At 42.1% G+C, this 27,889-nt stretch overlaps 1 protein-coding gene across 2 annotated transcripts in view; it reads left to right on the top strand.

Annotated features, from left to right (window-relative positions):
- Positions 1 to 27,889, top strand: part of AEBP1 (AE binding protein 1) — a 49,206-nt gene that overhangs the window by 10,542 nt on the left and 10,775 nt on the right. The window contains exons 3-20 of one of the 2 annotated variants that reach the window (XM_077262785.1): positions 1,351 to 1,897; positions 1,955 to 2,076; positions 4,076 to 4,141; positions 4,374 to 4,457; positions 12,672 to 12,746; positions 13,583 to 13,654; positions 14,743 to 14,799; positions 15,208 to 15,273; positions 15,370 to 15,479; positions 15,763 to 15,902; positions 16,611 to 16,695; positions 20,919 to 21,063; positions 23,438 to 23,526; positions 23,622 to 23,745; positions 23,871 to 24,067; positions 24,339 to 24,518; positions 24,594 to 24,981; positions 26,115 to 26,254. In XM_077262785.1, the coding sequence (XP_077118900.1) occupies positions 1,351 to 1,897; positions 1,955 to 2,076; positions 4,076 to 4,141; positions 4,374 to 4,457; positions 12,672 to 12,746; positions 13,583 to 13,654; positions 14,743 to 14,799; positions 15,208 to 15,273; positions 15,370 to 15,479; positions 15,763 to 15,902; positions 16,611 to 16,695; positions 20,919 to 21,063; positions 23,438 to 23,526; positions 23,622 to 23,745; positions 23,871 to 24,067; positions 24,339 to 24,518; positions 24,594 to 24,981; positions 26,115 to 26,254 (2,687 nt within the window). Of the gene's footprint in view, positions 1 to 1,350; positions 2,077 to 4,075; positions 4,142 to 4,373; positions 4,458 to 12,671; positions 12,747 to 13,582; positions 13,655 to 14,742; positions 14,800 to 15,207; positions 15,274 to 15,369; positions 15,480 to 15,762; positions 15,903 to 16,610; positions 16,696 to 20,918; positions 21,064 to 23,437; positions 23,527 to 23,621; positions 23,746 to 23,870; positions 24,068 to 24,338; positions 24,519 to 24,593; positions 24,982 to 26,114; positions 26,255 to 27,889 lie in introns of both variants that reach the window. The other variant, XM_077262783.1, reaches the window with a different exon arrangement.

Genomic DNA, 27,889 nt, shown 5'->3' with positions numbered 1-27,889 from the left:
TACAGGTACATCTCACAAAATTAGAATATCATCAAAATGTTAATTTATTTCAGTTCTTCAATACAAAAAGTGAAACTCATATATTATATAGAGCCATTACAAACAGAGCAATCTATTTCGTGTTTATTTCTGTTAATGTTGATGATTATGGCTTACAGCCAATGAAAACCCAAAAGTCATTATCTCAGTATATTAGAATACTTTATAACACCAGCTTGAATGATGATTTTAAAATCTGAAATGTTGGCCTACTGAAATGTGTTCAGTAAATGCACTCAATACTTGGTCGGGGCTCCTTTTGCATCAATTACTACATCAATGTGACGTGGCATGGAGGTGATCAGCCTGTGGCACTACTGAGGTGCTATGGAAGCCCAGGATGCTTTGATAGCAGCCTTCAGCTCGTCTGCATTGTTGGGTCTGGTGACTCTCATTTTCCTCTTGACAATACCCCAGAGATCCTCTATAGGGTTAAGATCAGGCGAGTTTGCTGCCAATCAAGCACAGTGATACTGTTGTTTTTAAACCAAGTATTGGTACTTTTGGCAGTGTGGACAGGTGCCAAGTCCTGCTGGAGAATCACATTACCATCTCCAAAAAAATTGTCAGCAGAGGGAAGCATGAAGTGCTCTAACATTTCCTGGCAAACAGCTGCGCTGACTTTGGTCTTGATAAAACACAGTGGACCTACACCAGCAGATGACATGGCTCCGGAAACCATCACTGATTGTGGAAACTTCACACTAGACTGTAAAGCCATAATCATCAACATTAACAGAAATAAACACTTGAAATAGATCACTCTGTTTGTAATGACGCTATATATCAGTTTCACTTTTTGTATTGAAGAACTGAAATAAATTAACTTTTTAATGATATTCTAATTTCTAATTTTGTGAGATGCACATCTATCTATCTATCTATCTATCTATCTATCTATCTATCTATCTATCTATCTACTGTCTATTATCTATCTATCTAGAAGGGAAAAAGGAGGCAGCACTCCAAGACGTTTCCAAAAAATATAAGGTGGATTTTAATAGACCCACAAGGTGTGGCGACGTTTCAGCTAATATGAGCCTTTTGTCGAGCCTGGGCATGAGCTTGAGAAAGGCTCATGTGAGCCGAAACGTCCCCACACCAGGTGGATCTATTAAAATCCACCTTATATTTTTTTTTTAAACTTCTTGGAGTGCTGCCTCCTTTTTCCCTTCTTCATTTTTGGCAAGTATTGGATGAATTGCTGAGGAGGCCTGGGCACCCGCTAACAAACTGTGGTAGGGTGCTGTTCAATTTTTATCTATCTATCTATCTATCATATAGATTTTGACTATATTCTTTATACAACAGAAACAGCAGTAAAAGAAAAATCAAACAAAGAGAAAAAAGAGAAACCTCTCAAACCCACCAAAAAGCCAAAAGAGAAGGCACCTAAAAAGGAAAAATCTCCAAAACCAACTAAGAAACCAAAAGAGCCAAAAGAAAAAAAGCCAAAACCAACTAAAAAACCCAAGCCACCCAAACCTACAAAGAAGGCACCAGTTAAGAAACAAGACCGACATCCAGAGGTAGAGGAAGAAGGGCACAGGGACAAGAAAATAAAAAAAGAAGAGACATACACGAGACCCCATTTGCCTGAAGGAGAGGACACTTATAGAACACCAATTACAGTGGAGGAAGAAAGAGATAGACAACCACAAACTCATGAACAAGAGAAATATGGCTATAGGAGACCTCAAGTCACTGAGGATTATAATGAGGAAAAATACAGAAGACCCTACATCATAGAAGGAGAGGAAGACGGCTACAGAACGCACGTCCCAGAGGACTATGATGAGGAACAATACAAAGAACCAGGAGACAAGTACAAAACACCTGATGTTACTGAACAGGAAAGGTACAGACAGCCCCCTGAGAAGGAAAGGTACAGACAGCCCCCTGAGGAGAAGGAAAGGAACAGGCAGCCCCCTGAGGAGAAGGAAAGGAACAGGCAGCCCCCTGAGGAGAAGGAAATGTACAGGAGACCACCGGTGACTGGCACAAAACTACAGACTGGAGAAGACAAATGGTCAGAAGGTGCGTGTTAAATATGTGATATTAAGATGATGATAATTATAAAGGTCTTGTGCTTACGGTTGTTCTAGACTTGTCTTTACCGGTTTAGATTCTTGATGGGTGGATTGAGGAAGAGTGTGAGGGGTTCTCACCACTTTTTAGCACTAACCACAGCATAGGGAATGTTATAAAGTAAAATATGACGTGGTACTTACGAGTCCAAACACCCGCCGCTCCAGTGGTCTCTCAGCATGCTCAGGTGCTAGCCGAGTGTCTTCGGCGTGCTCGAATAATATGTTCGAGTCCTGGCGGCTGCATGTCTCGCGGATGTTCAACTGTTGCAACATATGAGGGGATACCCTGTTTGTTAGGCAATCCCTGCATCTATTGCAGCTGTCGAAAAGCTGTGAGACATGCAGCCGCACCTGAGCATGCTCAGATGACACCTCATCCAAGCACGCTCGCTCATCACTAGTTGATCTGTCTAGTTAATTTTCTTGCTGTTCTTGTTCATTTACATTGAGTTTTTATGATCTTATTAAGAAAAAAAAAATAATTAAAGAAAATTTTAAATAACCAAACAATGGATGCGGTACACTGAGGCGTAACTAGAAGCTTCTAAGACAGAACACAGATTTGCCATTTATAATACTAGTGCAATCCGACGATTTGTCAGATCACACTCGGACAATTGTTATTCTATGTGGCCGTGCACATGTCCAACACAGCGCGGCAACGTACAGCAATGAAAGTTTCATATCCTGAAAAGGCTGCCCAAGCATTATTTCAGGATACTAGTAGTATGTTACAGAAAAGGGACCTGAAAGATTTCCGCTAAGTTCCTTTATTTCTACAGAAGCAGCATCGCTGGAAGTAAAACTGAAAATGTCTCATCTCAGTTACAAGGAACCCTGAAATTGAGTATCCAAGAGTAGGACAAGGCCTCATTCACACATCAGTTTTTTTCATGTACGAGAAAAAATGAGTTTCCTCAGTGATTTTGGTTAAACTTTCATAAGAATTTGGTTCGAGTTTCATCAATTTTTCCTATATGTGAAAAAAAAAGTTTCTCCTCTTTCTCCTATCTAACAATCTGTGAAAATTGGACCACACTTGGATGGCATCCGAGTGCATTCCGATTTTTTTCTCTGCCCCTTAGACTTGCATTGCCAATTTTGATCCGACCCTTGGATCAATATCGAACATGTATCCACGTTTTTTGCATGGACTACTTGGTTCCCAAAAAATCACGGACATGTGAATAGCCCTATTTACTATTGTATTGTAGGGTACTAGACATACGTGAAAAGCAGGGATAGCACTCGTATGCAAGAAACTGTCGTCTTACTCCTATGTGTGATTTACTGCCTGTGTATCACGTAGAGTTTTTTGCCTTTTTTTAATTGTTTTGTGTACAAATCCTAAATGGTGTTCAGTTCTGGACATCAAGGCTCTCATTCATCATCTACTTTCTTTTTTTAAGTCACTTTTCTATCTTTACGTATTCATTGATTTTTTTGTTGTGCCAAATTCTTTGAAACGGTTTGTACATTTTTTCGGCAAATAAAAAATGCTCTTTATTTTTGTATTTAACCTTTTTCGCAAAATGTTAGCTTAAAAAGTCATTTGTTCTTTTAAAATGTCACAAAAATTGTTCAAAAATTCCAGCCGCAGAAAAATAAAAAAATAATAATTCCGTGGAGGAAAACTGGAGTATATCTGTGCAAGTTTTACACTACTTTTTAAATGGTCGCAATTGATGATTCAGAAACCTCAATCCCACCAACAATGATGACCGTAAAAGTAAAAAAGCAAAAGCAAAACAAAGGACAAAAGAGACTTTATTGAAGTAGAAAAAGATCCAGATGAAAAAGAGGTGAAACCCCCCAAAAAGTAGCCAAAAAAAGGAGTAAATGCGATAATGAATTGGACTCTGTAACTTATAGAAACGGACAAAGTTACATAAATCTGACAAATTAATATTCATATTTGGCCATTCTGTGTTTTTTGTTCCCATCAGGTGTGGCCGTGGAGCCCCCAACTGAAGACTACAATGAGCGCCTGGAGAGGGAGGACTATGATGACTGTATGGTCACCACTTATTTGACCTTTTGTGTTTGTTCTGTATCTGTTATAGCCATTCCTCACTCTCAGCTTTATTATGCTTTTCTTACATGCCCCTAATATAATTCATTTCTATATACATTTCTATATATTTTCTCTGTTCGTTTCTACATATTTTTCTCCGAATTTCCTCTGTTTTTTTTAAATATTTGTTTAGCTTCCTTCACAATAAATTATTATTTTTTCCTATATAGACGGATTCAACAGGCGTAATGTGAAGCCTCCGAAAGTTCCTCAGCGTCCAGAGCGCCCTGTGATCCAAGAGAAACCTGCACCCAGTAAGAATTATTAAATGATGTTGTAAAAAGACAAAATCTGTTGCTTTATCCATGATTTAGATTCTTATCAAAAAGGGTGAAATCTAAGGATTAAACTATAAATGTAGCTCTGTTGTATCTGTAAACTATACGTAGATATTCAGCCACATTATAGGGCTTGTCCAGGACTATATTATTTTTTTACTATAAGCCAAAGAACTAAAAGGCAGGTAGCTGCTAACAGAGGCAACTACCTGCCTATTCTACCCGGCCCTGGCATAGGGTGGTCACCGACCGCTCCTGCCGGCGATTCAGCTGCTCCACATAAATAGAGAAACTTTTCTTCTTCTGACCTGCTCTGTCGACGAGGCATGACTGCTGACGTCATGCTGATTGACAGGCGGCTCCCTGCAGTGAGGCAACAGGGAGCCAGCTGTCAATCAGCATGACATTGGCACTCACGAAGTCCCTGCTCTGTCGACATGATGTCAGTGGAAACCGCATAACCCGCTGGCAGGACCAGTATGTGACCGCTCTGTGCCGGCAGAAATATGTGCTGGGCTGAACAGACAGGTAGTTAGTTAGCACCTACATGTCTGTTAGTTCTTAGGCCCCTAGTAAAAAATGAATATAGTCCTGGTTAACCCCTTTAATATTGTATGAGAAGTGATTCCGGTCTTTTCTTAGGAAATCCACTTTGTCATACGAATGGTATAAAAGGCACAAAAATGGTTGAACACAACAGCACCAAAATTTAAAAGGCAGAAAAGAAATATCCACTGCGCTCCAGGCAACAGATTTCAGACCTACGTGGTCCTTCATCAAAAAATAAATGTTGTTACTGTTATTATTATTACCTGCTGGACCCCTGGAGTTTTTGTATTCAATTGCTACAAAAGCAAAATGAGAAAAACTGTGGATTTTTTTTTTCCAAAAACAGCACCCTACTTCTCTTTGGACTGGGCCGGTATTGCAATTTCATCCTATTTAAAAGGAAACTATCATCATAAAATGGCCTACTGTTGAAATGTATTTTTTTTTTAAGTTCCATCAATTTTATTTTCCAAATCACAATCTGTTCAGACTCTGACCCTATCTTTTGTATTGAAGCATCTAATGAGTGTGTGCTAAGGTCATTGTGCAGGGAGGGGGAGGAGGTGAGCTGTGACTTCTCCTATTGTGAATGGTGGATCCTGTGTTATCAGCTGTGTACAGAGGGGTTACCTGTCATTGTAACTCTACCTCTGATAATAAGGAACATTTTCTAAAGGGACAGGAATCATCAATCTAAAATAGTCCCAGTTGCCAGTGTGAACATTATAAGATTACCAATCTGGTTTTTGAATTGAATCATGACATGAAAAAAAATACTTGTAACACAAAATTCTGAATTTAATATAAGCTCATTTTAGCTTCTCTTAAAGAGGTATTCCCATCTCCAAGATCATATCTCAATATGTAGCAGGAGTAATAATATTAATATTAGCAAACACCTCCAATTGGAAATGTAGTATAGTTCTTCTGAGTCGCTATGTCACTTTCCCCCTGCACAGACATTGCCGGACCTTAGGTGTCCATGGATACAACCACTGATATAGTGACAGTTAGCTAGTTTCTAGTGTCGTAACCATGGATGCCTAAGGTCCTGCAATGCCTGCACGTGAGGAGAGACATAGCGAATCAGAAAAACTATGCTACATTTCTAATTGGAGGTATTAGCTAATATTAATATTATTACACCTACTACATATTGGGATAGGATCCTGTAGATGGGAATACCCCTTTAAGGCTATATGCACACGGCGTTACTTAGATGCTGGCGCAGCCGCTAAGTTTTCCCAGGCGAAGCTGCTTCAGGAAAATGTCGGTGGCTATTTTTTTTTTCTTGCTCAGGTGAGGCGGCTGTGCCATGGTTCTTGTGGTGTCTCTGCCTTCGGCAAATTTCAATCTATACTGTTAATTATAGAGAGCAGGTTGCTGCCGAACGAGTGAACTTATTACTACTTTTAACGCTTTAGGGTTTCCGAATCCTGAAGTGGGAAAAAAACTGACATGAGACAGAACATGTGCACAGCAAGCTCGTTTTGACGTTGCTGTGCATTAAGTTCATTACCGTATATGGGGCACTTTTGCTGCAGTTTTTCAGGTGGATTCTGGGCACAGTCTACCTGAAAAAGACGCGGTGTACACATAACCTAAGTAATTAGAGTTGACCTCTGATAACAGGAACAACCCATTTTTCCGAAATTAAAGAGCCCTGTTTTTTTATTTAATTCACCCATCTAGGGAAGCAATGTCCTTGTATTTAGTGAAAAAAGAAAACAAGGGCCACAGGCTTACTAATAGCTTCAGTGAATGCAGGAATTTTATAAGTAGGGATGCCGAGAGGAACAGGGACAAGCTGGCTTCTTTTAGATCTAGGTAAAGCATTTGAAGGATGTTGTGAAACGTTTAGATGAGTATCCCCAGTTATGCCAGACAAATGGAGATCTAATCTTAGTAACAGATGAGCTTCACTTATGACCGGAATATTCCATCCCTGGCGCCAAAATATCCCACAGCTTATAATGAGTAAAATGATTTCCAATGCACAGAAAGACAGAACTGTGGACTAGGCAGAATTGTGACAGGCCACCATATAGCGTGACGTGCATCTAGCATTTCATCGTAGATCAGTTTTTTCCTTGTATTCAATCCATTTGCTTTTACCGAAGCATTTTATCACATCTGTCCCGACCACGGGCTCATCATTTCTCGCCTTAACTACTGACTGACATTCTAATTAAGATTCCGGATCCTCTTCTGTTCATCATGAACACAGCACAAGGCCGATCTGTCTATCTAGAGGTTATCCTTTCTCTGTCACTCATTACATCGGTTATGGATCACAGAGACATGTCCGATATTGAGCCGAAGGTTTGATCAAAATCAGCAATGCAAGTCTATGGGTCCATGAAAAAATTGGACAGCACTCGGATGACATCTGTATACCATCCAATTCTCACGAACTGTCGGAAAGGAGAAGGTGGAGAAACTTTTTTTTTTAATTCCTCTATTGTGAAATCATGGGTGCAGCATTGGCTTTTCTCTCTCTGGCTCTGACCTGTGTTCAGTCTGACACATACCTGTGTCTGACAGACACCGAGCTACTCCAGTGTCGGCTGTCAGGATTCTCCAGTGTCGGCTGTCAGGATTCTCCAGTGTCGGCTGTCAGGATTCTCCAGTGTCGGCTGTCAGGATTCTCCAGTGTCGGCTGTCAGGATTCTCCAGTGTCGGCTGTCAGGATTCTCCAGTGTCAGCTGTCAGGATTCTCCAGTGTCGGCTGTCAGGATTCTCCAGTGTCGGCTGTCAGGATTCTCTAGTGTCAGCTGTCATGATTCTCCAGTGTCGGCTGTCAGGATTCTCCAGTGTCGGCTGTCAGGATTCTCCAGTGTCGGCTGTCAGGATTCTCCAGTGTCGGCTGTCAGGATTCTCCAGTGTCGGCTGTCAGGATTCTCCAGTGTCGGCTGTCAGGATTCTCTAGTGTCAGCTGTCATGATTCTCCAGTGTCGGCTGTCAGGATTCTCCAGTGTCGGCTGTCAGGATTCTCCAGTGTCGGCTGTCAGGATTCTCCAGTGTCGGCTGTCAGGATTCTCCAGTGTCGGCTGTCAGGATTCTCCAGTGTCGGCTGTCAGGATTCTCCAGTGTCGGCTGTCAGGATTCTCCAGTGTCGGCTGTCAGGATTCTCCAGTGTCAGCTGTCAGGATTCTCCAGTGTCGGCTGTCAGGATTCTCCAGTGTCGGCTGTCAGGATTCTCTAGTGTCAGCTGTCATGATTCTCCAGTGTCGGCTGTCAGGATTCTCCATTGTCGGCTGCCAGTATTCTCTAGTGTCAGCTGTCAGGATTCTCCAGTGTCAGCTGTCAGGATTCTCCAGTATTGGCTGTCAGGATTCTCCAGTGTCAGCTGTCAGGATTCTCCAGTGTCGGCTGTCAGGATTCTCCAGTGTTGGCTATAAAGATTCTCCAGTGTCGTCTGTCAGTATTCTCCAGTGTCTGCTGTCAGGATTCTCCAGTGTCGGCTGTCAGGATTCTCCAGTGTCGGCTGTCAGGATTCTCCAGTGTCAGCTGTCAGGATTCTCCAGTGTCGGCTGTCAGGATTCTCCAGTGTCGGCTGTCAGGATTCTCCAGTGTCAGCTGTCAGGATTCTCCAGTATTGGCTGTCAGGATTCTCCAGTGTCAGCTGTCAGGATTCTCCAGTGTCGGCTGTCAGGATTCTCCAGTGTTGGCTATAAAGATTCTCCAGTGTCGTCTGTCAGTATTCTCCAGTGTCGTCTGTCAGTATTCTCCAGTGTCGGCTGTCAGGATTCTCCAGTGTCGGCTGTCAGGATTCTCCAGTGTCGGCTGTCAGGATTCTCCAGTGTCGGCTGTCAGGATTCTCCAGTGTCGGCTGTCAGGATTCTCCAGTGTCGGCTGTCAGGATTCTCCAGTGTCGGCTGTCAGGATTCTCCAGTGTCGGCTGTCAGGATTCTCCAGTGTCGGCTGTCAGGATTCTCCAGTGTCAGCTGTCAGGATTCTCCAGTGTCGGCTGTCAGGATTCTCCAGTGTTGGCTATAAAGATTCTCCAGTGTCGTCTGTCAGTATTCTCCAGTGTCAGCTGTCAGGATTCTCCAGTGTTGCCTGTCAGGAATCTCTAGTGTCGGCTGTCAGGATTCTCCAGTGTCGGCTGTCAGGATTCTCCAGTGTCGGCTGCCAGGATTCTCCATTGTCGGCTGCCAGTATTCTCTAGTGTCAGCTGTCAGGATTCTCCAGTGTCAGCTGTCAGGATTCTCCAGTATTGGCTGTCAGGATTCTCCAGTGTCAGCTGTCAGGATTCTCCAGTGTCGGCTGTCAGGATTCTCCAGTGTCGGCTATAAAGATTCTCCAGTGTCGTCTGTCAGTATTCTCCAGTGTCGTCTGTCAGTATTCTCCAGTGTCGTCTGTCAGTATTCTCCAGTGTCGTCTGTCAGTATTCTCCAGTGTCGGCTGTCAGGATTCTCCAGTGTCAGCTGTCAGGATTCTCCAGTGTCGGCTGTCAGGATTCTCCAGTGTCGGCTGTCAGGATTCTCCAGTGTCGGCTGTCAGGATTCTCCAGTGTCAGCTGTCAGGATTCTCCAGTATTGGCTGTCAGGATTCTCCAGTGTCAGCTGTCAGGATTCTCCAGTGTCAGCTGTCAGGATTCTCCAGTGTTGGCTATAAAGATTCTCCAGTGTTGTCTGTCAGTATTCTCCAGTGTCGTCTGTCAGTATTCTCCAGTGTCGGCTGTCAGGATTCTCCAGTGTCGGCTGTCAGGATTCTCCAGTGTCAGCTGTCAGGATTCTCCAGTGTCGGCTGTCAGGATTCTCCAGTGTCAGCTGTCAGGATTCTCCAGTGTCGGCTGTCAGGATTCTCCAGTGTCAGCTGTCAGGATTCTCCAGTGTCGGCTGTCAGGATTCTCCAGTGTCGGCTATAAACATTCTCCAGTGTCGTCTGTCAGTATTCTCCAGTGTCGTCTGTCAGGATTCTCCAGTGTCAGCTGTCAGGATTCTCCAGTGTCGGCTGTCAGGATTCTCCAGTGTCGGCTGTCAGGATTCTCCAGTGTCGGCTGTCAGGATTCTCCAGTGTCGGCTGTCAGGATTCTCCAGTGTCGGCTATCAGGATTCTCCAGTGTCGGCTGTCAGGATTCTCCAGTGTCTGCTGTCAGGATTCTCCAGTGTCGGCTGTCAGGATTCTCCAGTGTCAGCTGTCAGGATTCTCCAGTGTCGGCTGTCAGGATTCTCCAGTGTCGGCTATAAACATTCTCCAGTGTCGTCTGTCAGTATTCTCCAGTGTCGTCTGTCAGGATTCTCCAGTGTCAGCTGTCAGGATTCTCCAGTGTCGGCTGTCAGGATTCTCCAGTGTCGGCTGTCAGGATTCTCCAGTGTCGGCTGTCAGGATTCTCCAGTGTCGGCTGTCAGGATTCTCCAGTGTCGGCTGTCAGGATTCTCCAGTGTCGGCTGTCAGGATTCTCCAGTGTCGGCTGTCAGGATTCTCCAGTGTCGGCTGTCAGGATTCTCCAGTGTCGGCTATCAGGATTCTCCAGTGTCGGCTGTCAGGATTCTCCAGTGTCTGCTGTCAGGATTCTCCAGTGTCGGCTGCGAGGATTCTCCAGTGTCAGCTGTCAGGATTCTCCAGTGTCGGCTGTCAGGATTCTCCAGTGTCAGCTGTCAGGATTCTCCAGTGTCGTCTGTCAGTATTCTCCAGTGTCGGCTATCAGGATTCTCCAGTATCGGCTGCCAGGATTCTCCAGTGTCAGCTGTCAGGATTCTCCAGTGTCGGCTTCCAGGATTCTCCAGTGTCGGCGACACAAGCGCATATTCACGTGACTGTAGGTATGCTAATTTCATACTTACGGCCACATTCTGACTTGATGTGCGCAGTCTTGCTCATTTGTCTCGTGTTGAGTGAGGTTGCAAATGTCTAGTCGGAATGTGGCCGGAAGAATGTAAAGCACATACATGCAGTCACATGACTGTCTCCTCTTTCGGCCAACGCAGGAGAATCTTCACAGATTGTGGTGCACGAGCTGTGAGGATTCAGATGTCTGCATAAAACCGGACAACCCCTTTAAGATTTTTCAGCTAGATTAGTGAATCTATGTTTCTCAATGATCAAAGCTTACTGAGGTAATTTGACCTTATACTTGACTGAGACTTGAAGATTTTGCGGGGGAGTCAAAACTGCAGTCTCGAATACCATGTTACAGATAACATAGAATTCCTGTTACTTGTCCAAGGCAAATTCCGGCTAAGTTATTTTGGACTTTTGAGATATTTTGAGGAATTCACTTGATATCTCTCCACCCTTGGTATGCAATGAAAGCCAAGCTTGGCCTAGATTCATGAAAAACAATGTAACTTTTATTATAATGTGGAACTGATGCTATTTTTATAGACTTACATTACAGTTGTTCTATTAGCCTCCTCCTTATTCCAAACAACATTCTTAAATCAATGGGAACCTGTCATCTCCCGAAAAGCTCTCTACCTGCAGATCTAGGGGTAATCTGCAGATGTAAAGTGTATAAATCATGTCTGTCAGGTTTACTGGAGAAGTGGATACATGGAGAAAATGAAGTTATATCCTCCCTGCAGCTGCTCGCTTCCAGTCATCGAGGCCTGCAGGGAGCAGTTCACCGGTCACTATACAGTAAGAGTGCTGTAGTCACTCACCGGCACATTGATTGACATTCCCCTCGGTGCACACACTCGCTACACACACTGCAGAGAAATACTATTTACCTGATGATATAGTGGTAATCTGCAGGTAAATAGTATTACTGGAGGAGACAGGTTCTCTTTAATTTCTATATGGATTATCTAGAGAAAAAAAAATATCCTACTAGTGAATCCTATGAAGTCAATACTTTATATCTCCTACTGTGGTGTCGCAGGAGTTTTTGATACTTGCTGGTAGGTTCCAACATAGATTACAGCACGTTGTTGAGAGTCCAGCAGTGGATCACCCTCATTATCAAGGACCCTTCTAACAAAAAGACATTATCGAAGTGGACAACCATGGTAAAGGAGTTTTCCCAAAATCGCAAGTTATCCCCTATTTTTATGGAACAACTTGTTGATCATGGGCGTCCGACCATTGGAACTCTCGGCGATCCCGAAGTCAGGGTTCCGGAATTCCGAGATCGGAGCTCTGTAGAGACCCATTTTAAATCTAGCGGAGGTGAACATGGTTGGCCACTGCTATATTTATTTTCTATAGGACTGCTGGAGGAAGCCAAGTACTCCACTATTTCGGTCAACCCCATTGACAATGAATTTACAGAGCCCTTTTCTTGAGATTGCTGAAGGTCCCTGCAGTCGGACACCCAACAATCAGCAATTTATACCCCCTATCCTTTGAATAGGGTATAACTTGTGATTTTGGGAATAACCTTTTAAAGTTCAAATTGTATTTGAAAATTGTTGCTGTGATCATTTCGAATTTGGCTCCATCTTTTCCTCTTCAACAGCCACAAAACATGCGGGACGGGGACTCGAGCATGGTGCTCAAGGACTCGCACTACTCGATGCATCCTTGAGCACCCCAATGCTCACTCGAGTGGCGAGCACACTCTTTCAACACTAGTAGAGACTATTTTTTGTAGCTCCTGACTATGCTAGTTTCGAAACCACAGTTTGTCAGAGAATTTTCCAGTTCAATTTTCGAGTTGAATTATTTTAATCTGTAATTTTGTCTCCTTAGAGAAGCCAGTAGTTGTAACTCCTCCACCACTTCCTGAATACCCAGACCCAAAACCAGGATTTAATTACGATGACTGTGAGTATTATTCGAAATTTAGTAATATAGTATTATTTTGTAAAACAAGAGCCTTATATCTACGTAAACCTTCTTTCCACCACTGCATCTAAATTAGAAAAATAAAGACATTTTGCAAATAGTCTTCATGAAAAATCTACCGCTGTTTTGAGTTTGCAGCAGCTATACGCACCCATACTACAAACCCTGTGTAGTCTGATCCAGATTCTATAGAAATGCCTCCAATGAAAGAGCCAAGAGCTCAAAATACGTGACTGGTACTGGCACTCTTGCAAGATTGTTGAGCATGTTTAGGACATCGTTGAATTTTTAGGACTTTAGAGAAGATCTGTTACAAAGGTAGAAGAAATTGGACAGTAAAATGAGGTTTCTCATCGTAGACTTGATTAAAGAGGACAGTTGGTGTTTCATGGCTATGGGAATATCTCGGAGTGAATGAGTCTTCAGACTTGTTGACACCTGCAAATACAGGACAATTGTCATCTATACAGATGCTCTTCGGTTCTCATCCTTTATTTTTCTTGGTTTACTCTCTTTTTTTTACGACTAAGATGGTAGCAGTGTAATTCTTGAAGGAATACATGGGTTCCCATGATAATAAATACCCTATTAGTGTATTCTATATCATTATCCCATGAGACACATAATAGGCAGGGACTACAAAGGGTGACATTAATCAATAAGGTTTCCCATCGTTGACTTGATTAAAGAGTCCAAAATGTTCCATGTCTACTAGACATGCTCAGACTGCTATGGGATTGCCATATACTCACTAAAGGAGTCATCCGATTTGTCAACTCCTCCAAAATACATGTCATTTTCTTTTATCCGTGCAGATGATTATACCATTTACCTCAAACCACCACCGGACACGAATGAGGGAGAGTGGACGGAAGAGACATACTCAAGTAATTCTTTAATGTACATATATGTGTATGAATACAAATAGAAAAAGAGAAAAGGAAAAGCCTTACCGGGCAATAAGTTGTGTGGCTGCTCTCATTAGGTATGCGCGGATCTAGTAATTGTAGACCACCGGTGGTAGATGCATAAGAAAAAAGGATCCGCATCACAAAAGAAAATTAAATCAAATCTTTAAAAGTTATATTTTATATGGTTTTCCACAAAAGAAACCCCTCTTTTTTAGCTATAGCTAAGGACCTGCCTCTTACCATAAATACGTAGTCTTTTTTTCACCTGGTGTAAATGCTGCTGTTCTTTTGAATCTTGTATAGTTTTAGTTTGTTCCTGCGCCTCTCCGTTCCTGTGATATGCCCCCTCCTTTCTTGCATGTAAATCTAGTCTAGTCTATTGGTGGGATCTAAATAAGAGGGTGGTATTTTTGCTGTCTTTCTCCCATTGATCTTTTTTCCGCCACAATTTTTGAGTTTGACTAACAATTCTACATTAGTAATTCAATAAAATGGTCCTAAATATTATACTTAGTATTCTATATTTTTCTGTTTTTGTGAAATCTGTCAGTAGGATCAACCCTCCTAAACTGTCTATATGGTCATGTAGGTCATAGAAAGTTGAATAAAATGATGACTTGATATCTGCGATCCAATATCTTATTCCAGAGAAATCCACGTTTATCTTAATATGTAAATGAGCTGTTTAGATCTATCGGACATAGATTTCCATAAGAATCTGCCTGAGACATGTACATCAGGAGAGCAGACTGTCAGTCATTACATGTCTCACCCTGGTAGCTGCCCCTTTGATTTACAATAAGCTCTGGAGGCAGATTCTCATGGAGATCTATGCCCAATCCATAGTTCTTAACAGCTCATTTACATAATTAAAAAATGTGGATTTCTGTAGAATAAGACATCGGATCACAAATATCAAATTATCATTTCATTCAACTTTCTGTGACATGTCCATATAGATGGCTTAGGAGGGTTGCTCCTACTGACAGATTCCTTTTAATATATGCGTATTCTTACTTTTTGGATTTTTGCTAACATTATATGTCACAATTTTATGTTTACAGAGAAAACAACTAGCAAAGAAGAACGTGAGAGAGAGGAGGAGGAGAAAAATCGTAAAGGTGAGGGAAAAAATGGACCTCATGTAATGTTGGGCCACTAAACCAGCGAGACAGGATCAATAGAAGAGATACTCAATGCAGTGAGTGATGGAAGTCATCAATTAGATAGAACATAAAGAAAAAGATATAGATTTATGGGGAAAATTAGGGCGTAAACTGGATAGTAATGGTATAGCCACGTGGTGTTTGAAGCTTTGGATGCTTCAGGATTTGGGCACCATGGAAGGGACTGTTTAGAAAGGATGTCTCATACTTTTTCTACTCTGGTCTAACCAAATCATGGAGATGTGCCTCTCTGGTAAATTTTAGACTTTTCTCAGGTCAGCCAACTTTGCCATACTAACAGAATGTAATTTAGATTTTTAGATTTTAATATGTAACTTCATATAATCTATTTTTTCATTGTAGACAAGAAGAAGCCCCCAGAAACATGGGACTCAGAAGAGGTGGAAGAACCTCCTAAGGAGAGGAGAAGTAAGTACAAATTTATTGTGCAGTTTTATCTTATAAAATCTAAAATAATCCAAGCTGACCAAGTTTCGTAATTCCTAAAATGTGTTCTTAATGCAGAGTGCCCCCCCATTGGTCTGGAGTCCCATCGGATAGAAGACGATCAGATGCTTTCATCCTCTATGTTGCGCCATGGGTTGCACGCTCAAAGAGGTCGTCTTAACACGCAAGTATGTACAAGAATTAGAGTTACTCCTATCTCCAACATTTTTGGGACTTCCACAAGGCTTGCATCTTTCTTGAGAATGGGGACTTTGTCGCGAGCTGCTATCAATGGACAGTGGCCGCATAGCTCTCTTCTCAGATTTGTATAGGAGTTACATAAATTGCTCAGCAATTTTCAATTTTTCCTCTACAAATGAATAGATGGAGCCACCTCTCAATTCTACACAGTATGATGTGTGGACCTGTTCTCTAGCAAGATGTGAGTCCCATCTTTTATCCTACCTTTAGGCTGGCAGTAATGAAGATGACTTCTTTGATGGTGCCTGGTGTGCCGAGGATGATGGCAGAACACAGTGGTTGGAGGTGGACACTAGAAGAAGCACATTATTCACTGGTGTTATAACCCAAGGACGGGACTCTGTCCTTCAGTGAGTACTACGAATAAAACCTGACCCGAAATTAAGGACACAATCTACATTTTGGTTCTCAAGAGGGTTGTATCATCAGTAAAAGGAAGTAACATTCCTGGCTGACTGCTGAAAAATGCTATCTAACTGTATCTACCATAAAATCTAATTAGATCAGCATCTAAATCCCATCATAGCTGAGGGATGGAGTATGGCGCAACCATGACTCCTAACTACGAAACCTTAGGACCTCTGTGTGCTACGTCATGATGCTTCCATATGGCACCATAAGGAGTTAGTCACCAAGAAACAGGTTTGGGACCAAGGCATAACCTTTTTTCTTAAAAGTTATGTAAAGTTAGGCAAGATAGAAAACTATTATTTTTACATATTGCTGGGTTCGGACGCCAATATTTTCAGTCCTTGTGCTCAACAGAAGGCACACTGATCCAATAATAACCAGTGTGACTGTTCTCATCAGAGATTTTTCACATGGGCCGATGGTCCAAGTGACAAAAATAGGGGCATGCTCTATTCTGCTCCCATTTTTGGACCAAACGAGTGCATATAAATTGCATGCAGGTTTTGCACCCTTTCGTTATGCAGACGGATACACCGAGTCACACACGGAGAAGGTCATGTCTGAAATTTGCAGCTGTAACTAAAACAATTCTTTTTCATATGATTGTCTGATCCTGACTTATATTAATCTATATTTTTTTCCAATAGTGATGATTTTGTCACTTCATTCTACGTGGGCTTCAGTAACGACAGCCAAAAATGGACTATGTACAGCAATGGGTATGAGGAGATGGTGAGTACGATTTTATCTGTGTATTTTACTATAAGAAACCTGAACATTTACAGATGATCTTGAAGTTCTTCTGACCTTTCTCAAACATGCACAAGATGGCTGGAGTGTGAAGGGGTTAATGCTGGTGAACAGCGCATCGGAAATGCTACCATGTCACTGCAGGTATGGTCATTGTGCATGTTTGATAAAGGTCTAATGCAAGATTTTCTTTGATTTTGGAGTACCAGATTCTTCTCTATAAATGTTTGGGAAGAGTAAGACGGCCTTATAACTTGGACGAGGATCACAGCACAATCCTTGGACTGGCCGTCGGCTCTCCCGGCCTGAGCGTGACAGGCTGCATAGAAATACATGCTGCCACACTCAGGTCGGAAGAGCCGACTGCCAGTCCGAGAATTGCAATGCGATCCTCGTCTGAGATATACGGCCGTCTGACTCTTCCCTTAGACAGTTTTTCGGGAACTGTGTTTACAGTGTACATTTTGTGGTAAAAATGACCTTGTAGTATAGTGTGATTCTGTTCATCAATACGATTACGGTGATACCCCACATAATACCCCATTCAAAAGTTTGAAATAACAATTTTTTAGGTTGTGTCACCATTTTCCGAGAACCATAATATTTTCATTTTTCGGCCGATGGAGGCTGTGTGATGGCTTATTTTTTGCAGAGCGAGACAATGTCATTTTGGGATAGATTTGACTTTTTGATCACTTGTTACAGTCATTTTCATGGAATTGCGGCAACCAAAAAAAACATAATTTTGGTGTTCTTGAATTTTTTTTCATTTACTGTGTTTACTTATCGGGTTAATTGTTTGCATATTTTAATAGATCGGACTTTTCTGAACACAGCGATACCACATATATGTATTTTTAAAAAGCTTTTTACTATCTTTATTTTTAATGGGAGAAAAGGGATTGATTTGAATTTTTTTTTTTTCAGATATATACTTATATTTTTTTTAATTTAAAACATTTTATTTTACTCCTCACTGTTCTTATTAGCAGTGGAGTAACTAGAGTATGAGGTGCCCCGGTGCAGGATTTGGACCAGCCCCCCTACAATCTTCAGTAATATATACCGTATATACTCGAGTATAAGCCGACCCGAGTATAAGCCGACCCCCTAATTTTGCCACAAAAAACTGGGAAAACTTATTGACTCGAGTATAAGCCTAGGGTGGAAAATGCAGCAGGTACCGGTGAATTTCAAAATTAAAAATAGATACTCCATACCGTTCATTATGGCCCCATAGATGCTCCACATAAAGCTGTGCCATATATACAATGCTCTGCACCGTTGCCCCATAGCTGTGCCATATATATAGTGCTCTGCACCGTTGCCCCATAGCTGTGCCATATATATAGTGCTCTGCACCGTTGCCCCATAGCTGTGCCATATATATAGTGCTCTGCACCGTTGCCCCATAGCTGTGCCATATATATAGTGCTCTGCACCGTTATTGCCCCATAGCTGTGCCATATAGTGCTCTGCACAGTTATTGCTCCATAGCTGTGCCATATAGTGCTCTGCACCGTTGCCCCATAGCTGTGCCATATAGTGCTCTGCACCGTTGCCCCATAGCTGTGCCATATAGTGCTCTGAACCGTTATTGCCCCATAGCTGTGCCATATAGTGCTCTGCACCGTTATTGCCCCATAGCTGTGCCATATAGTGCTCTGCACCGTTATTGCCCCATAGCTGTGCCATATAGTGCTCTGCACCGTTATTGCCCCATAGCTGTGCCATATAGTGCTCTGCACCGTTATTGCCCCATAGCTGTGCCATATAGTGCTCTGCACCGTTGCCCCATAGCTGTGCCATATAGTGCTCTGCACCGTTGCCCCATAGCTGTGCCATATATATAGTGCTCTGCACCGTTATTGCCCCATAGCTGTGCCATATAGTGCTCTGCACCATTATTGCCCCATAGCTGTGCCATACAGTGCTCTGCACCGTTTATTATTGCCCCATAGCTGTGCCATATAGTGTTCTGCACCGTCCATTATTGCCCCATAGCTGCTGCTGCTGCAATAAAATAATAAAACACATACTCACCTCTCTTGCTTGCAGCTCCTCAGCGTCCCGTCCCGGCGTCTCTCCGCACTGACTGATCAGGCAGAGGGCGGCGCGCACACTATATGCGTCATCGCGCCCTCTGACCTGAACAGTCAGTGCGGAGAGACGCCGGGAAGATGGCGCGACGCCCGGCGTGTGGAACGCGGACAGATGACTATGTAATACTTACCTGCTCCCGGCGTCCCGCTCCTTCCCCCGGACAGCTGGTCTCTGGGTGCCGCAGCCTCTTCCTCTATCAGCGGTCACCGGCACCGCTGATTAGAGAAATGAATAGGCGGCTCCGCCCCTATGGGAGGTGGAGTCGCCTATTCATTTCTCTAATGAGCGGTCCCACGTGACCGCTGAACAGGGGAAGAGCTGCGGCACCTGGAGACCGTGGGACTGGCAGGGGGAGCGACAGGATCGCCGGGACTAGGTAAGTATGCCTCAGCGCCCTCTCCCCCTCACCCGCCGACCCCACCACCAATCATGACTCGAGTATAAGCCGAGAGGGGCACTTTCAGCCCAAAAATTTGGGCTGAAAATCTCGGCTTATACTCGAGTATATACGGTATACAACTCTGGCAAAAATTAAAAGACCACTGCAAAATGTTCAGTTTATCTGATTTTTCTCTTTATAGGCATATTTTTGATTAAAATGTAAATTGTTCTTTTATTCTATAAACGTCTGACAACATGTCTCTGAAGTTCCAAGCAATAAATTTTGTATTTATTTTCTGAAAATGAGAAATGGTCAAAACAACAAAAAAATGCTGTGCTTGGAGACCGCAAATAATGCAAAAAAAAAAAAAGTTCATAATCATTTAGAAACAACAATACTAATGTTTTAACTCAGGAAGAGTTCAGAAATCAATATTTTGTGGAAAAACCATGATTTTTAATCACAGCTTTCATGCGTCTTGACATGCTTTCCACCAGTCTTTCACACTGCTTTGGGTGACCTTATGTCACTCCTGGTACAAAAATGTAAGCAGTTCTTCTTTGTTTGGTGGCTTGTGACTATCCATCTTCCTCTTGATTACATTCCAGAGGTTTTCAATGGGGTTCAAGGCTGGAGATTGGGCTGGCCATGACAGGGATTTGATGTGGTTGTCCTTCATCCACACACTGATTGACCTAGCTGTGTGGCATGGCGCATTGTCCTGCTGGAAAAACCAGTCCTCAGAGTTGGGGAACATTGCCTGAGCAGAAGGAATCAACTGTTTTTCCAGAATAACCTTGTATGCGGCTTGATTGATACGTACTTTGCAGAGATTAACCTGCCCAATTCCAGCCTTGCTGAAGCAGATAAAACAACTGGTGGCTGGTGTTATTTTTCTGGGAAGGGGCCAATATCCATAAAGGTTCCCAGTCTATTAATATCAGCTCACAGCTGTCTGCATAGCCTTTACTGGTTACTAAAAAGAGAAGACCCCCTTCCCCCCAAAAAAAACCCAGCAAAGGCTAAACAGACAGCTGCGGGTTGATCTTAATAGGCTGGGAAGGTGCCATGGATATTGACCACCTCACAGACTATTAACACCAGCCCTCAGCCTCCCCAGAAATGGCGTAAGCATTAGATGCGCCAATTCTGGTGCTTAGCCTAAGCTTTTATTACACCTACTACATATTGAGATAGGATTTTGGAGATTGAAATCCCCCATTAAACGTCCCTATGCTGATAATGCTAATGTTCGTAGTATGTATATTGTTACCCGTAGTGACCAGTGATGAGCAAGTATACTCTCGGTTGGTCTCCGAGTATTTGTGAGTGCTCGGAGATTTAGTTTTTGTTGACGCAGCTGCATGATTTGATACATGTGGGGGTTGCCTGGTTGCTAGGGAATCCCCACATGTATTCAAGCTGTCTAGCAGCTGTAAATCATGCAGCAAAAACTAATTCTCCGAGCAGTCACAAATACTCGGAGACCACCCGAGCGTGCTCGGAAAAACCCAGCAATGAGTATACTCGCTCATCACTAGTAGTGACCAATCTTTGCTCAGCTTTCATTTTCTAAACTGCTCTGGAGCAATTAAACTTGCGCTGTGATTGGTTGCTATAGGCAACAAGGTCAGCTTTGTGTTAAGAAATTTGGCTTTGATAAATCTGGGTTCTACTGTGTCAGTTTTTAGAGCTCCCCCTCTCCAATGTCACTTTATAGATGTTCTATGGGAACGTGGACAAGGACACACCGGTGCAGACAGATTTTCCAGAACCCGTGGTAGCAAGATTCCTGCGTATTTATCCCCAGACCTGGAATGGCAGCCTGTGCATGCGCATGGAGGTCTTAGGATGTCCAATATCCAGTAAGAAATATCAATTTTATTTTATTATTTTAATAAAAAATGTTGGTATATTCGGAATGACAAGAATTGTACTCTACACTGGATTTTACATCAGAAACCCACAAATAATTTTCATAAAATCTGAGAGATAAATCATTTACAGAACTGAGAGAATATGGAAAAAAGAAATACAGTATGTAAAAAAACTTATTATACCGCTACACAATAGGACACCGAGTCCTAAGGGACTGTATTACAGAAGGGTAGGCGCTTTGTGTGCCGTCATATGGTGTCTCCATAGGGAACTGTACTGTGTGGAATTAGTGCTTCTAGGTTGTATACTCTCCTCCCAAAAAAAGTGAAATACAAATTTATATAGAAAATATTTGTATTTATGATAATTTCCCAATAAATAATTCAGACACCAAATAATACCACCACACAAAGAGCATTCATTATCACCATACCCTTAACAAAACTCAGCCCTTTTATGCTCTTTTCACAAGAATGTCTCCCTTTGTACCCCTACACAATAGTTATGTCCCCCATTGTTCCACCACACAGTACTGTTCATTTTTTGTGCCCCCATATGGTAAAGTGTTCTGGGCGCACCTCCTCCATTAGTATTGTCTTTTCAAACATGAAAAAAGCCCTGAATCTCCCCCAACCCTATTCCCACATTTTTCCAAACTTTCAGAGCCAATGCAGTTTGTGGCTTACACAAGTAATTGCCAAGGTAAGGAGCCAATGGCACTTGGATTTCTCAAAATTTCCAGTTCATCAGGATGCAAAGCAGAGTGGAAAATGGTGCATGCCCTGGGGATCCAGGGGCTCCTTCACATTTGTAAGGTTTACACAGGTCTACAAGGGTAACAATGTTTGAAAAGTAAGAGGTGATTTTTATATACTTTTGATCCCTGAACTCAGTAAAAATATCGAAAAAATTCCATCACGTCCATTTTTTTCACAAACACTGACTCCATAGGGTTTGTCTTGCACCATACTTTGACCTCTTTGCTTGACCTTTGGTAGATGATTTTTGTGTCATTAGATTGGTTACAAATTAATGGACGCTGTGCTGTGATTGTGGCGTGAGAATATGGTGGTGTCCATAGCATCCAATCATAGCAAATCTTTCATTTTATCTCCACAGTATAACAAATGAAAGCTGCACTGTGATTGGTTGTTAAGGGGAGCAAAGGCAGATTTTCTTTTAGACAGAGTTCATAAGAGTGTGGTGGTGCGCTCGCCAAGGTTCCATTCAGTATTTAATGGTTGTGGTGGAATAAGCTTCTGTTTCTAACAACGTGATCAAAATGGCTACAAGGGGGTGTCGTAATTCACCCCCAAACTTTTGCTACATTTGCAGTTGTTTTGTAGTGAAAAAACAATAAAGGAACATTAAGGACTTCGTTAGATTCAGAAAGTTTAGTTGATCCCACTAAAGTTCTCCTACCACCACTCCACATTAAGCTTGGACTTGCCAATTTGTGAAAGCTCTACCAAAAGGAGAGACTTTTAAGAACCTGTGGACGAAGTTTCAGAGACTGTACGAAGTAAAACTGAAGGCAGGTGTTTTTGTGGATCTGGATATTCGGAAACTCATGAAGAACGATGTGATGGAAACAAAAATGAAAGTAGTTGAGAAAATTCTTTTAAAGAATTTGTGAAGAAATACCTAGGTAACAACAAAGATCCAAAATGTAAGTCTATCGTGGAGAAAATGCTAAAATGTTTAAAAGCCTTGGGTTGTCTGATGAGTTTGAAGTTACATTTTTTACATTCCCATTTGGACTACTTTCCTGAAAACCTTGGTGTTTTTAGGAAAGAGCAATGAGAAAGATTTCATTAGGATATCATTGAGATGGAACGATGATATCAAGGTAGATGGAACGTGAACATGATGAGGGACAACTGCTGGATGCTTCACAGAGAAGATCCGCAAGCCTTCTATAAGAAAAAAGCTATCAAGAGAAGATTTGAAGAGAAAAGTACATTTTTGGCTACAATAAAGATTTTTCTTGTTCATCTCTCTTGTACGTAATTTCATGTGCAAAATCCATACGTGATGGTTAAAAATAGAAGTTAAAAAAACAAACAAAAAAACACAGGGCATAAGAAAATATAAGAATCAGTAATTGGATGTGAAAAAAACCTTCATAAATCCAAATTTTGCATACCTGTTATTTTCTGAAACAACCCTTTTTATCCCGAAATATATGCATATAAGTAGAAAAAAAAGAAAGTGCACAGACCTGGACAACTCCTTTAAATTGGATCTACTATGTTAAAATCACTTCATATTAGGAAATTGCTTTATTAAATTTTCTCTCTTTAGGTTGATATTTTTTTCTTCACACCGCTAGTCCCGCATATAACATCTGCTTCTTTCTAGATGTGGTCAGTTATTACAGCCAGAACGAAGTGATCACATCTGCAGATAACCTAGATTTCAAGCATCACAACTACAAAGATATGAGGCAGGTGAGTATTTCTATAGTCTCCTGAATCACCACCGCCCTGCTTTTAACTTCTTAACATCTCTTCTTTCTTTGCCCAATATGCCTTTCCCCAACCAGCTCATGAAAGTGGTTAACGAAGAATGTCCAACCATCACTCGAATTTACAACGTAGGAAAAACAGCTAAAGGACTGAAAATATACGCAATGGAGATTTCAGATAATCCAGGGGAACATGAAGTAGGTAAGGACATCAATGAGGAAATAATAAAATGTCCTTCAAATAAAAATGAAGCAGATAAAGGTATTAACAATTGTGTTATTTGCCTTTGTTCCGAATCCTAATCTGTCTTGTCTGATACTCAACAGGAGAACCAGAATTTCGGTATACAGCTGGACTTCATGGTAATGAGGTTCTGGGTCGGGAACTGCTTCTTCTTCTCATGCAGTTTATGTGTAAGGAATATCGAGATGGCAACCCACGTATAACAACTCTAGTCCATGAGACCAGGATTCATCTTGTGCCTTCGCTAAACCCTGATGGGTATGAGATTGCAAGTCCAATGGTGAGTACACATTTGTAGAGGCTCCCTTAAAGTCATGAGACTCAACTTTGCAAGATCTGCACTCAATACTGGATCATGTTAAATCCGGTTGTTCCTGGATTGGTTTAAGGTGCTATCTACGATTCCCGCCAATGATATCTACATTATTTTCCCCGTTAATTTGAACAGGGCTTGTAATCCCATGCACAGCTTGTCGATGAGAGGTGCTATTTATGCGGAAAATACCCATTATAACACAAATTTTGACCTAAATTAAATTTCTCTAACACAGGGCTCAGAACTCGGAAATTGGGCACTTGGCCATTGGACGGAAGATGGCTATGATATTTTTACAAACTTCCCAGACCTTAACACAGCACTGTGGGCAGCAGAGGACAGAAAGTTAGTCCCTTATAGGTTTCCAAACAATAACATACCTATTCCAGAAAGCTTTTTGGCAGAAGATGCTACAGTAAGTCACGGGTGACAGTCTAATTATTGGTGGAAATGGTGCGATGAAGACAAGACTTATATATTTCTTGTCTAGGTGGCAGTGGAGACCAGAGCAATCATTGCTTGGATGGATAAAATTCCTTTTGTTCTGGGAGCTAACTTTCAAGGCGGAGAAAAGTTGGTTTCTTACCCATATGATATGGCAAGAGCAGTGAAGGAAGAAGAACCACCACCCAGGTATCGTCACCACATTCTCCAAGAAGAGGAGGAAGAAGAAGAGGAGTCTGTAGTAGAAGTTGCAGCAGAGGAGGAAGACGGAGTGTCTAGGACACCTGACCATGCTATTTTCAGGTGGCTTGCCATCTCTTATGCATCAGCCCATTTGACCATGGGAGAGACCATTCGTGGAAGTTGCCATGCAGATGACTTCACCAGGGGTATGGGCATTGCCAATGGAGCAAAATGGAAGCCTGTCTCTGGCAGTAAGTAATTCAGTTACAGCATTTTTTGTTTAAAATGTCTTCTAGACCCTAAGTAATGTTTTAGGATAAGTGTTATAGGAAATCTGTCAGTAGGACCAACCCTCCTAAGCAGTCTACATGGACATGTAGGTCATAGACAGTTGAATAAAATGATACCTTGATTTCTGATTTTACCAGTGTGGGACATGTCTTGACTGACAATCTGCTCTCGTGATCTACATGTCTCACACTGGTAACGCCTCCTTTCATTTAAAATATGCTTTGGAGGTGGATTCTCAGGGAGATCTATGTCCGGCCCATAGATCTTAGCAGCTCATAACATTACATTGAGAAACAGCAGTAATAGCAAGAAAACGAGCACTCACCATCTGTACAAAAGTCTTCCTTTATTGCGGCTTCATATTAAAAAAGCAGGATATTACAGGGAGAACTGTGGTTCCTAATGACGACGATCGTTTCGCTCCTCTGAGCTTCTACGGGTCTGAATTACATTGAATTACATTGAGAAACACATGGATTTCTCTGGAATATGACATCGGATCACAGACTTCAAGGTAACAATTTATTCTACTTTCTATGACCTACATGCCCATATAATCCGCTTAGGAGGGATGATCCCACTTACAGATTTCCTTTAAACGATTTGTGCAAAGAAGTGAAATTATCCCCCTATACAAAGGATATGTGATACCTTCCTGATTGCTTGTGGGTCCAAACACTGGGAGTCCCACCAATCCTGAGAATGGACTTCTGAAGAGCCCCTTTGCAGGGAACACAGGTCATGAATGTGCCCCTCTCTTTCTGTGGGAGAGGCAGAGCTAGCGGAGCGCTGTTCTCGTTTGTCTCTGGCAGTCCCATTAAGACTTGATGGAGCGGAAGTGCACATCCTCAACCTCTGCTCCATTTATAAGGAGCTCTTCAGAGAGTCCCAGAGTTTGGATCCCCAGATATTAGAAAGGTATCACCTACCCAACACAATGGAGATAACTTTATATCTTGATGCAAACCCTTTAAGAACCACTGCAGTCTTTCAGATACAGCCATTGGTGGTAGGTCACAGATAACCCTACACATTGAACTGAATAGAGCTAGTTTAGTAGTAGAATCACATAGCTTTTTCTCCTCCCTAACAGGCATGAATGACTTCAGTTACCTACACAATAACTGTATGGAGCTTTCCATATACCTGGGCTGTGACAAGTTCCCGCATGAAAGTGAACTTGCCGAAGAATGGGAAAATAACAAGGAATCTCTTCTTACCTTCATGGAGCAGGTGAGTGAACACAGCCCCATCTTTCGCTTCCAATAATATGGAGGACCAATATCTGTTGTGTTGATTATTCAGGCCACCTAAAGAATGTGGCCGGTCCTTATGGGAGAAGAGATAAGGTACCGTACATGCATATACGATGCGCACACCTGGAGTATATTATAATAAGAAAGACAACATATTAACACCTAGTGACAAACAATTAAAAACATGTAAAAAACACACAAGAGGTGATATACACACCTCTGGATCTGTGACACGCAACGTTGTTATCAACATACACCCTTGTTAGGTCAAACAGTGGTGAATAAACATAGGTAAACCATACTACTGTGATGTATAGAAATACTGTACATACAAGGATAAATGCAGAGAATGTCAGAGTCATGAATGTATATACACATATACAAATGGGAGACCCCAAAACAAATAAAGATGATGACCACCTGACTGGTATATGCAAAAACATATCATGTAAATGCTATAGGGAAAATGTAGTGAATGAGCTGTATGGAGCTATATGTGAGGTCTTGTTTTCTGTGTGCAGAGTTCTGGCTTTTATGGGTACGATTTTAGAGTACATATGACATTCTGACTGCTTTTTATGAGAGGCGCGAAATCCAAAGACAGCAATGCTGGCTTTTCAAAAAAAAATTTCTATCTAGAGTTTACCTTATGGGTTAAATAATCAAATTATATTAAATAATCTTGATAGATCAGACTATTACAGCTATGGCAATGTCAAATATGCTTATTTATTAGGGCATGTTAGGTTAGGCTATGTACTTATGTACTTATGCTGGCTAGCAGATGTAAATCATTCAGCTGCGACAATAAAAACTAAATTTCCGAGCACTAAAAAAAATACTCGGAGGACACCCGAGCGTGCTCGAGAAATCTCGAGTAACGAGTATATTCGCTCATCACTAACATGTACCTGTAACATGACAGAATAAGACATCAAGGAACAGGAAAGGGTTATAGAGCAACCAGTGGCAGTGAAGCACCAGCCATAAGATGTCCGTTTTGGGAGGGAAATCAGTACTACTTTCTGGACCCAAAGAAAACAAATTAAGTTCGGCAAGTAAAATGTATTTGTTTATTGTCCTTAGGGCCGTAATCAGATGGCCGTGTTAATTTGAGCAAGATATGCAATAACCGTGAGAAAATTCAGGTATACCTCTATGACAGTGTATTCAAATGGCGTTAAAAATTGGACCGAGATCAGAATGCAATGCTTAGACTGGCCGGTGGGTTTCCTGACCTGAGAGTGACAGTTGCATAGAAATATATGTAGCTGTCACACTCGTGTTGGGAGACCCACTGGCCAGCCCGAGCATTGCATTCTGATCTCGGTCCAATTTATATGGCCATCTGAATACACCGTCAGAGGTATACCCGAATTTTCTCACGGTGCTTGCGGTGATCTGTTTGAGGTCACCTCAGTTCGTCTGACCACTCACAGTGAAGTGTGGGAACGCAGCTTCAATGACCAGTGGTGAACTCTATGACATCACCACCCGTCACTGAATCTGCGCTCACAGCACCTCATTGTATCCTGCTCTTCAGCCTGGACTATCGCATCTTTGCACCATCCAGGTTGCAAAGCAGTTATCGCTGTGATGGATTACGGCAGGG

This window comes from Ranitomeya variabilis, chromosome 5, assembly GCF_051348905.1.
Source record: "Ranitomeya variabilis isolate aRanVar5 chromosome 5, aRanVar5.hap1, whole genome shotgun sequence".
Classification (NCBI taxonomy): domain Eukaryota; kingdom Metazoa; phylum Chordata; class Amphibia; order Anura; family Dendrobatidae; genus Ranitomeya; species Ranitomeya variabilis.
Note: the sequence above shows the minus strand (reverse complement) of the source record. Positions and strands in the feature narration are given on the sequence as shown.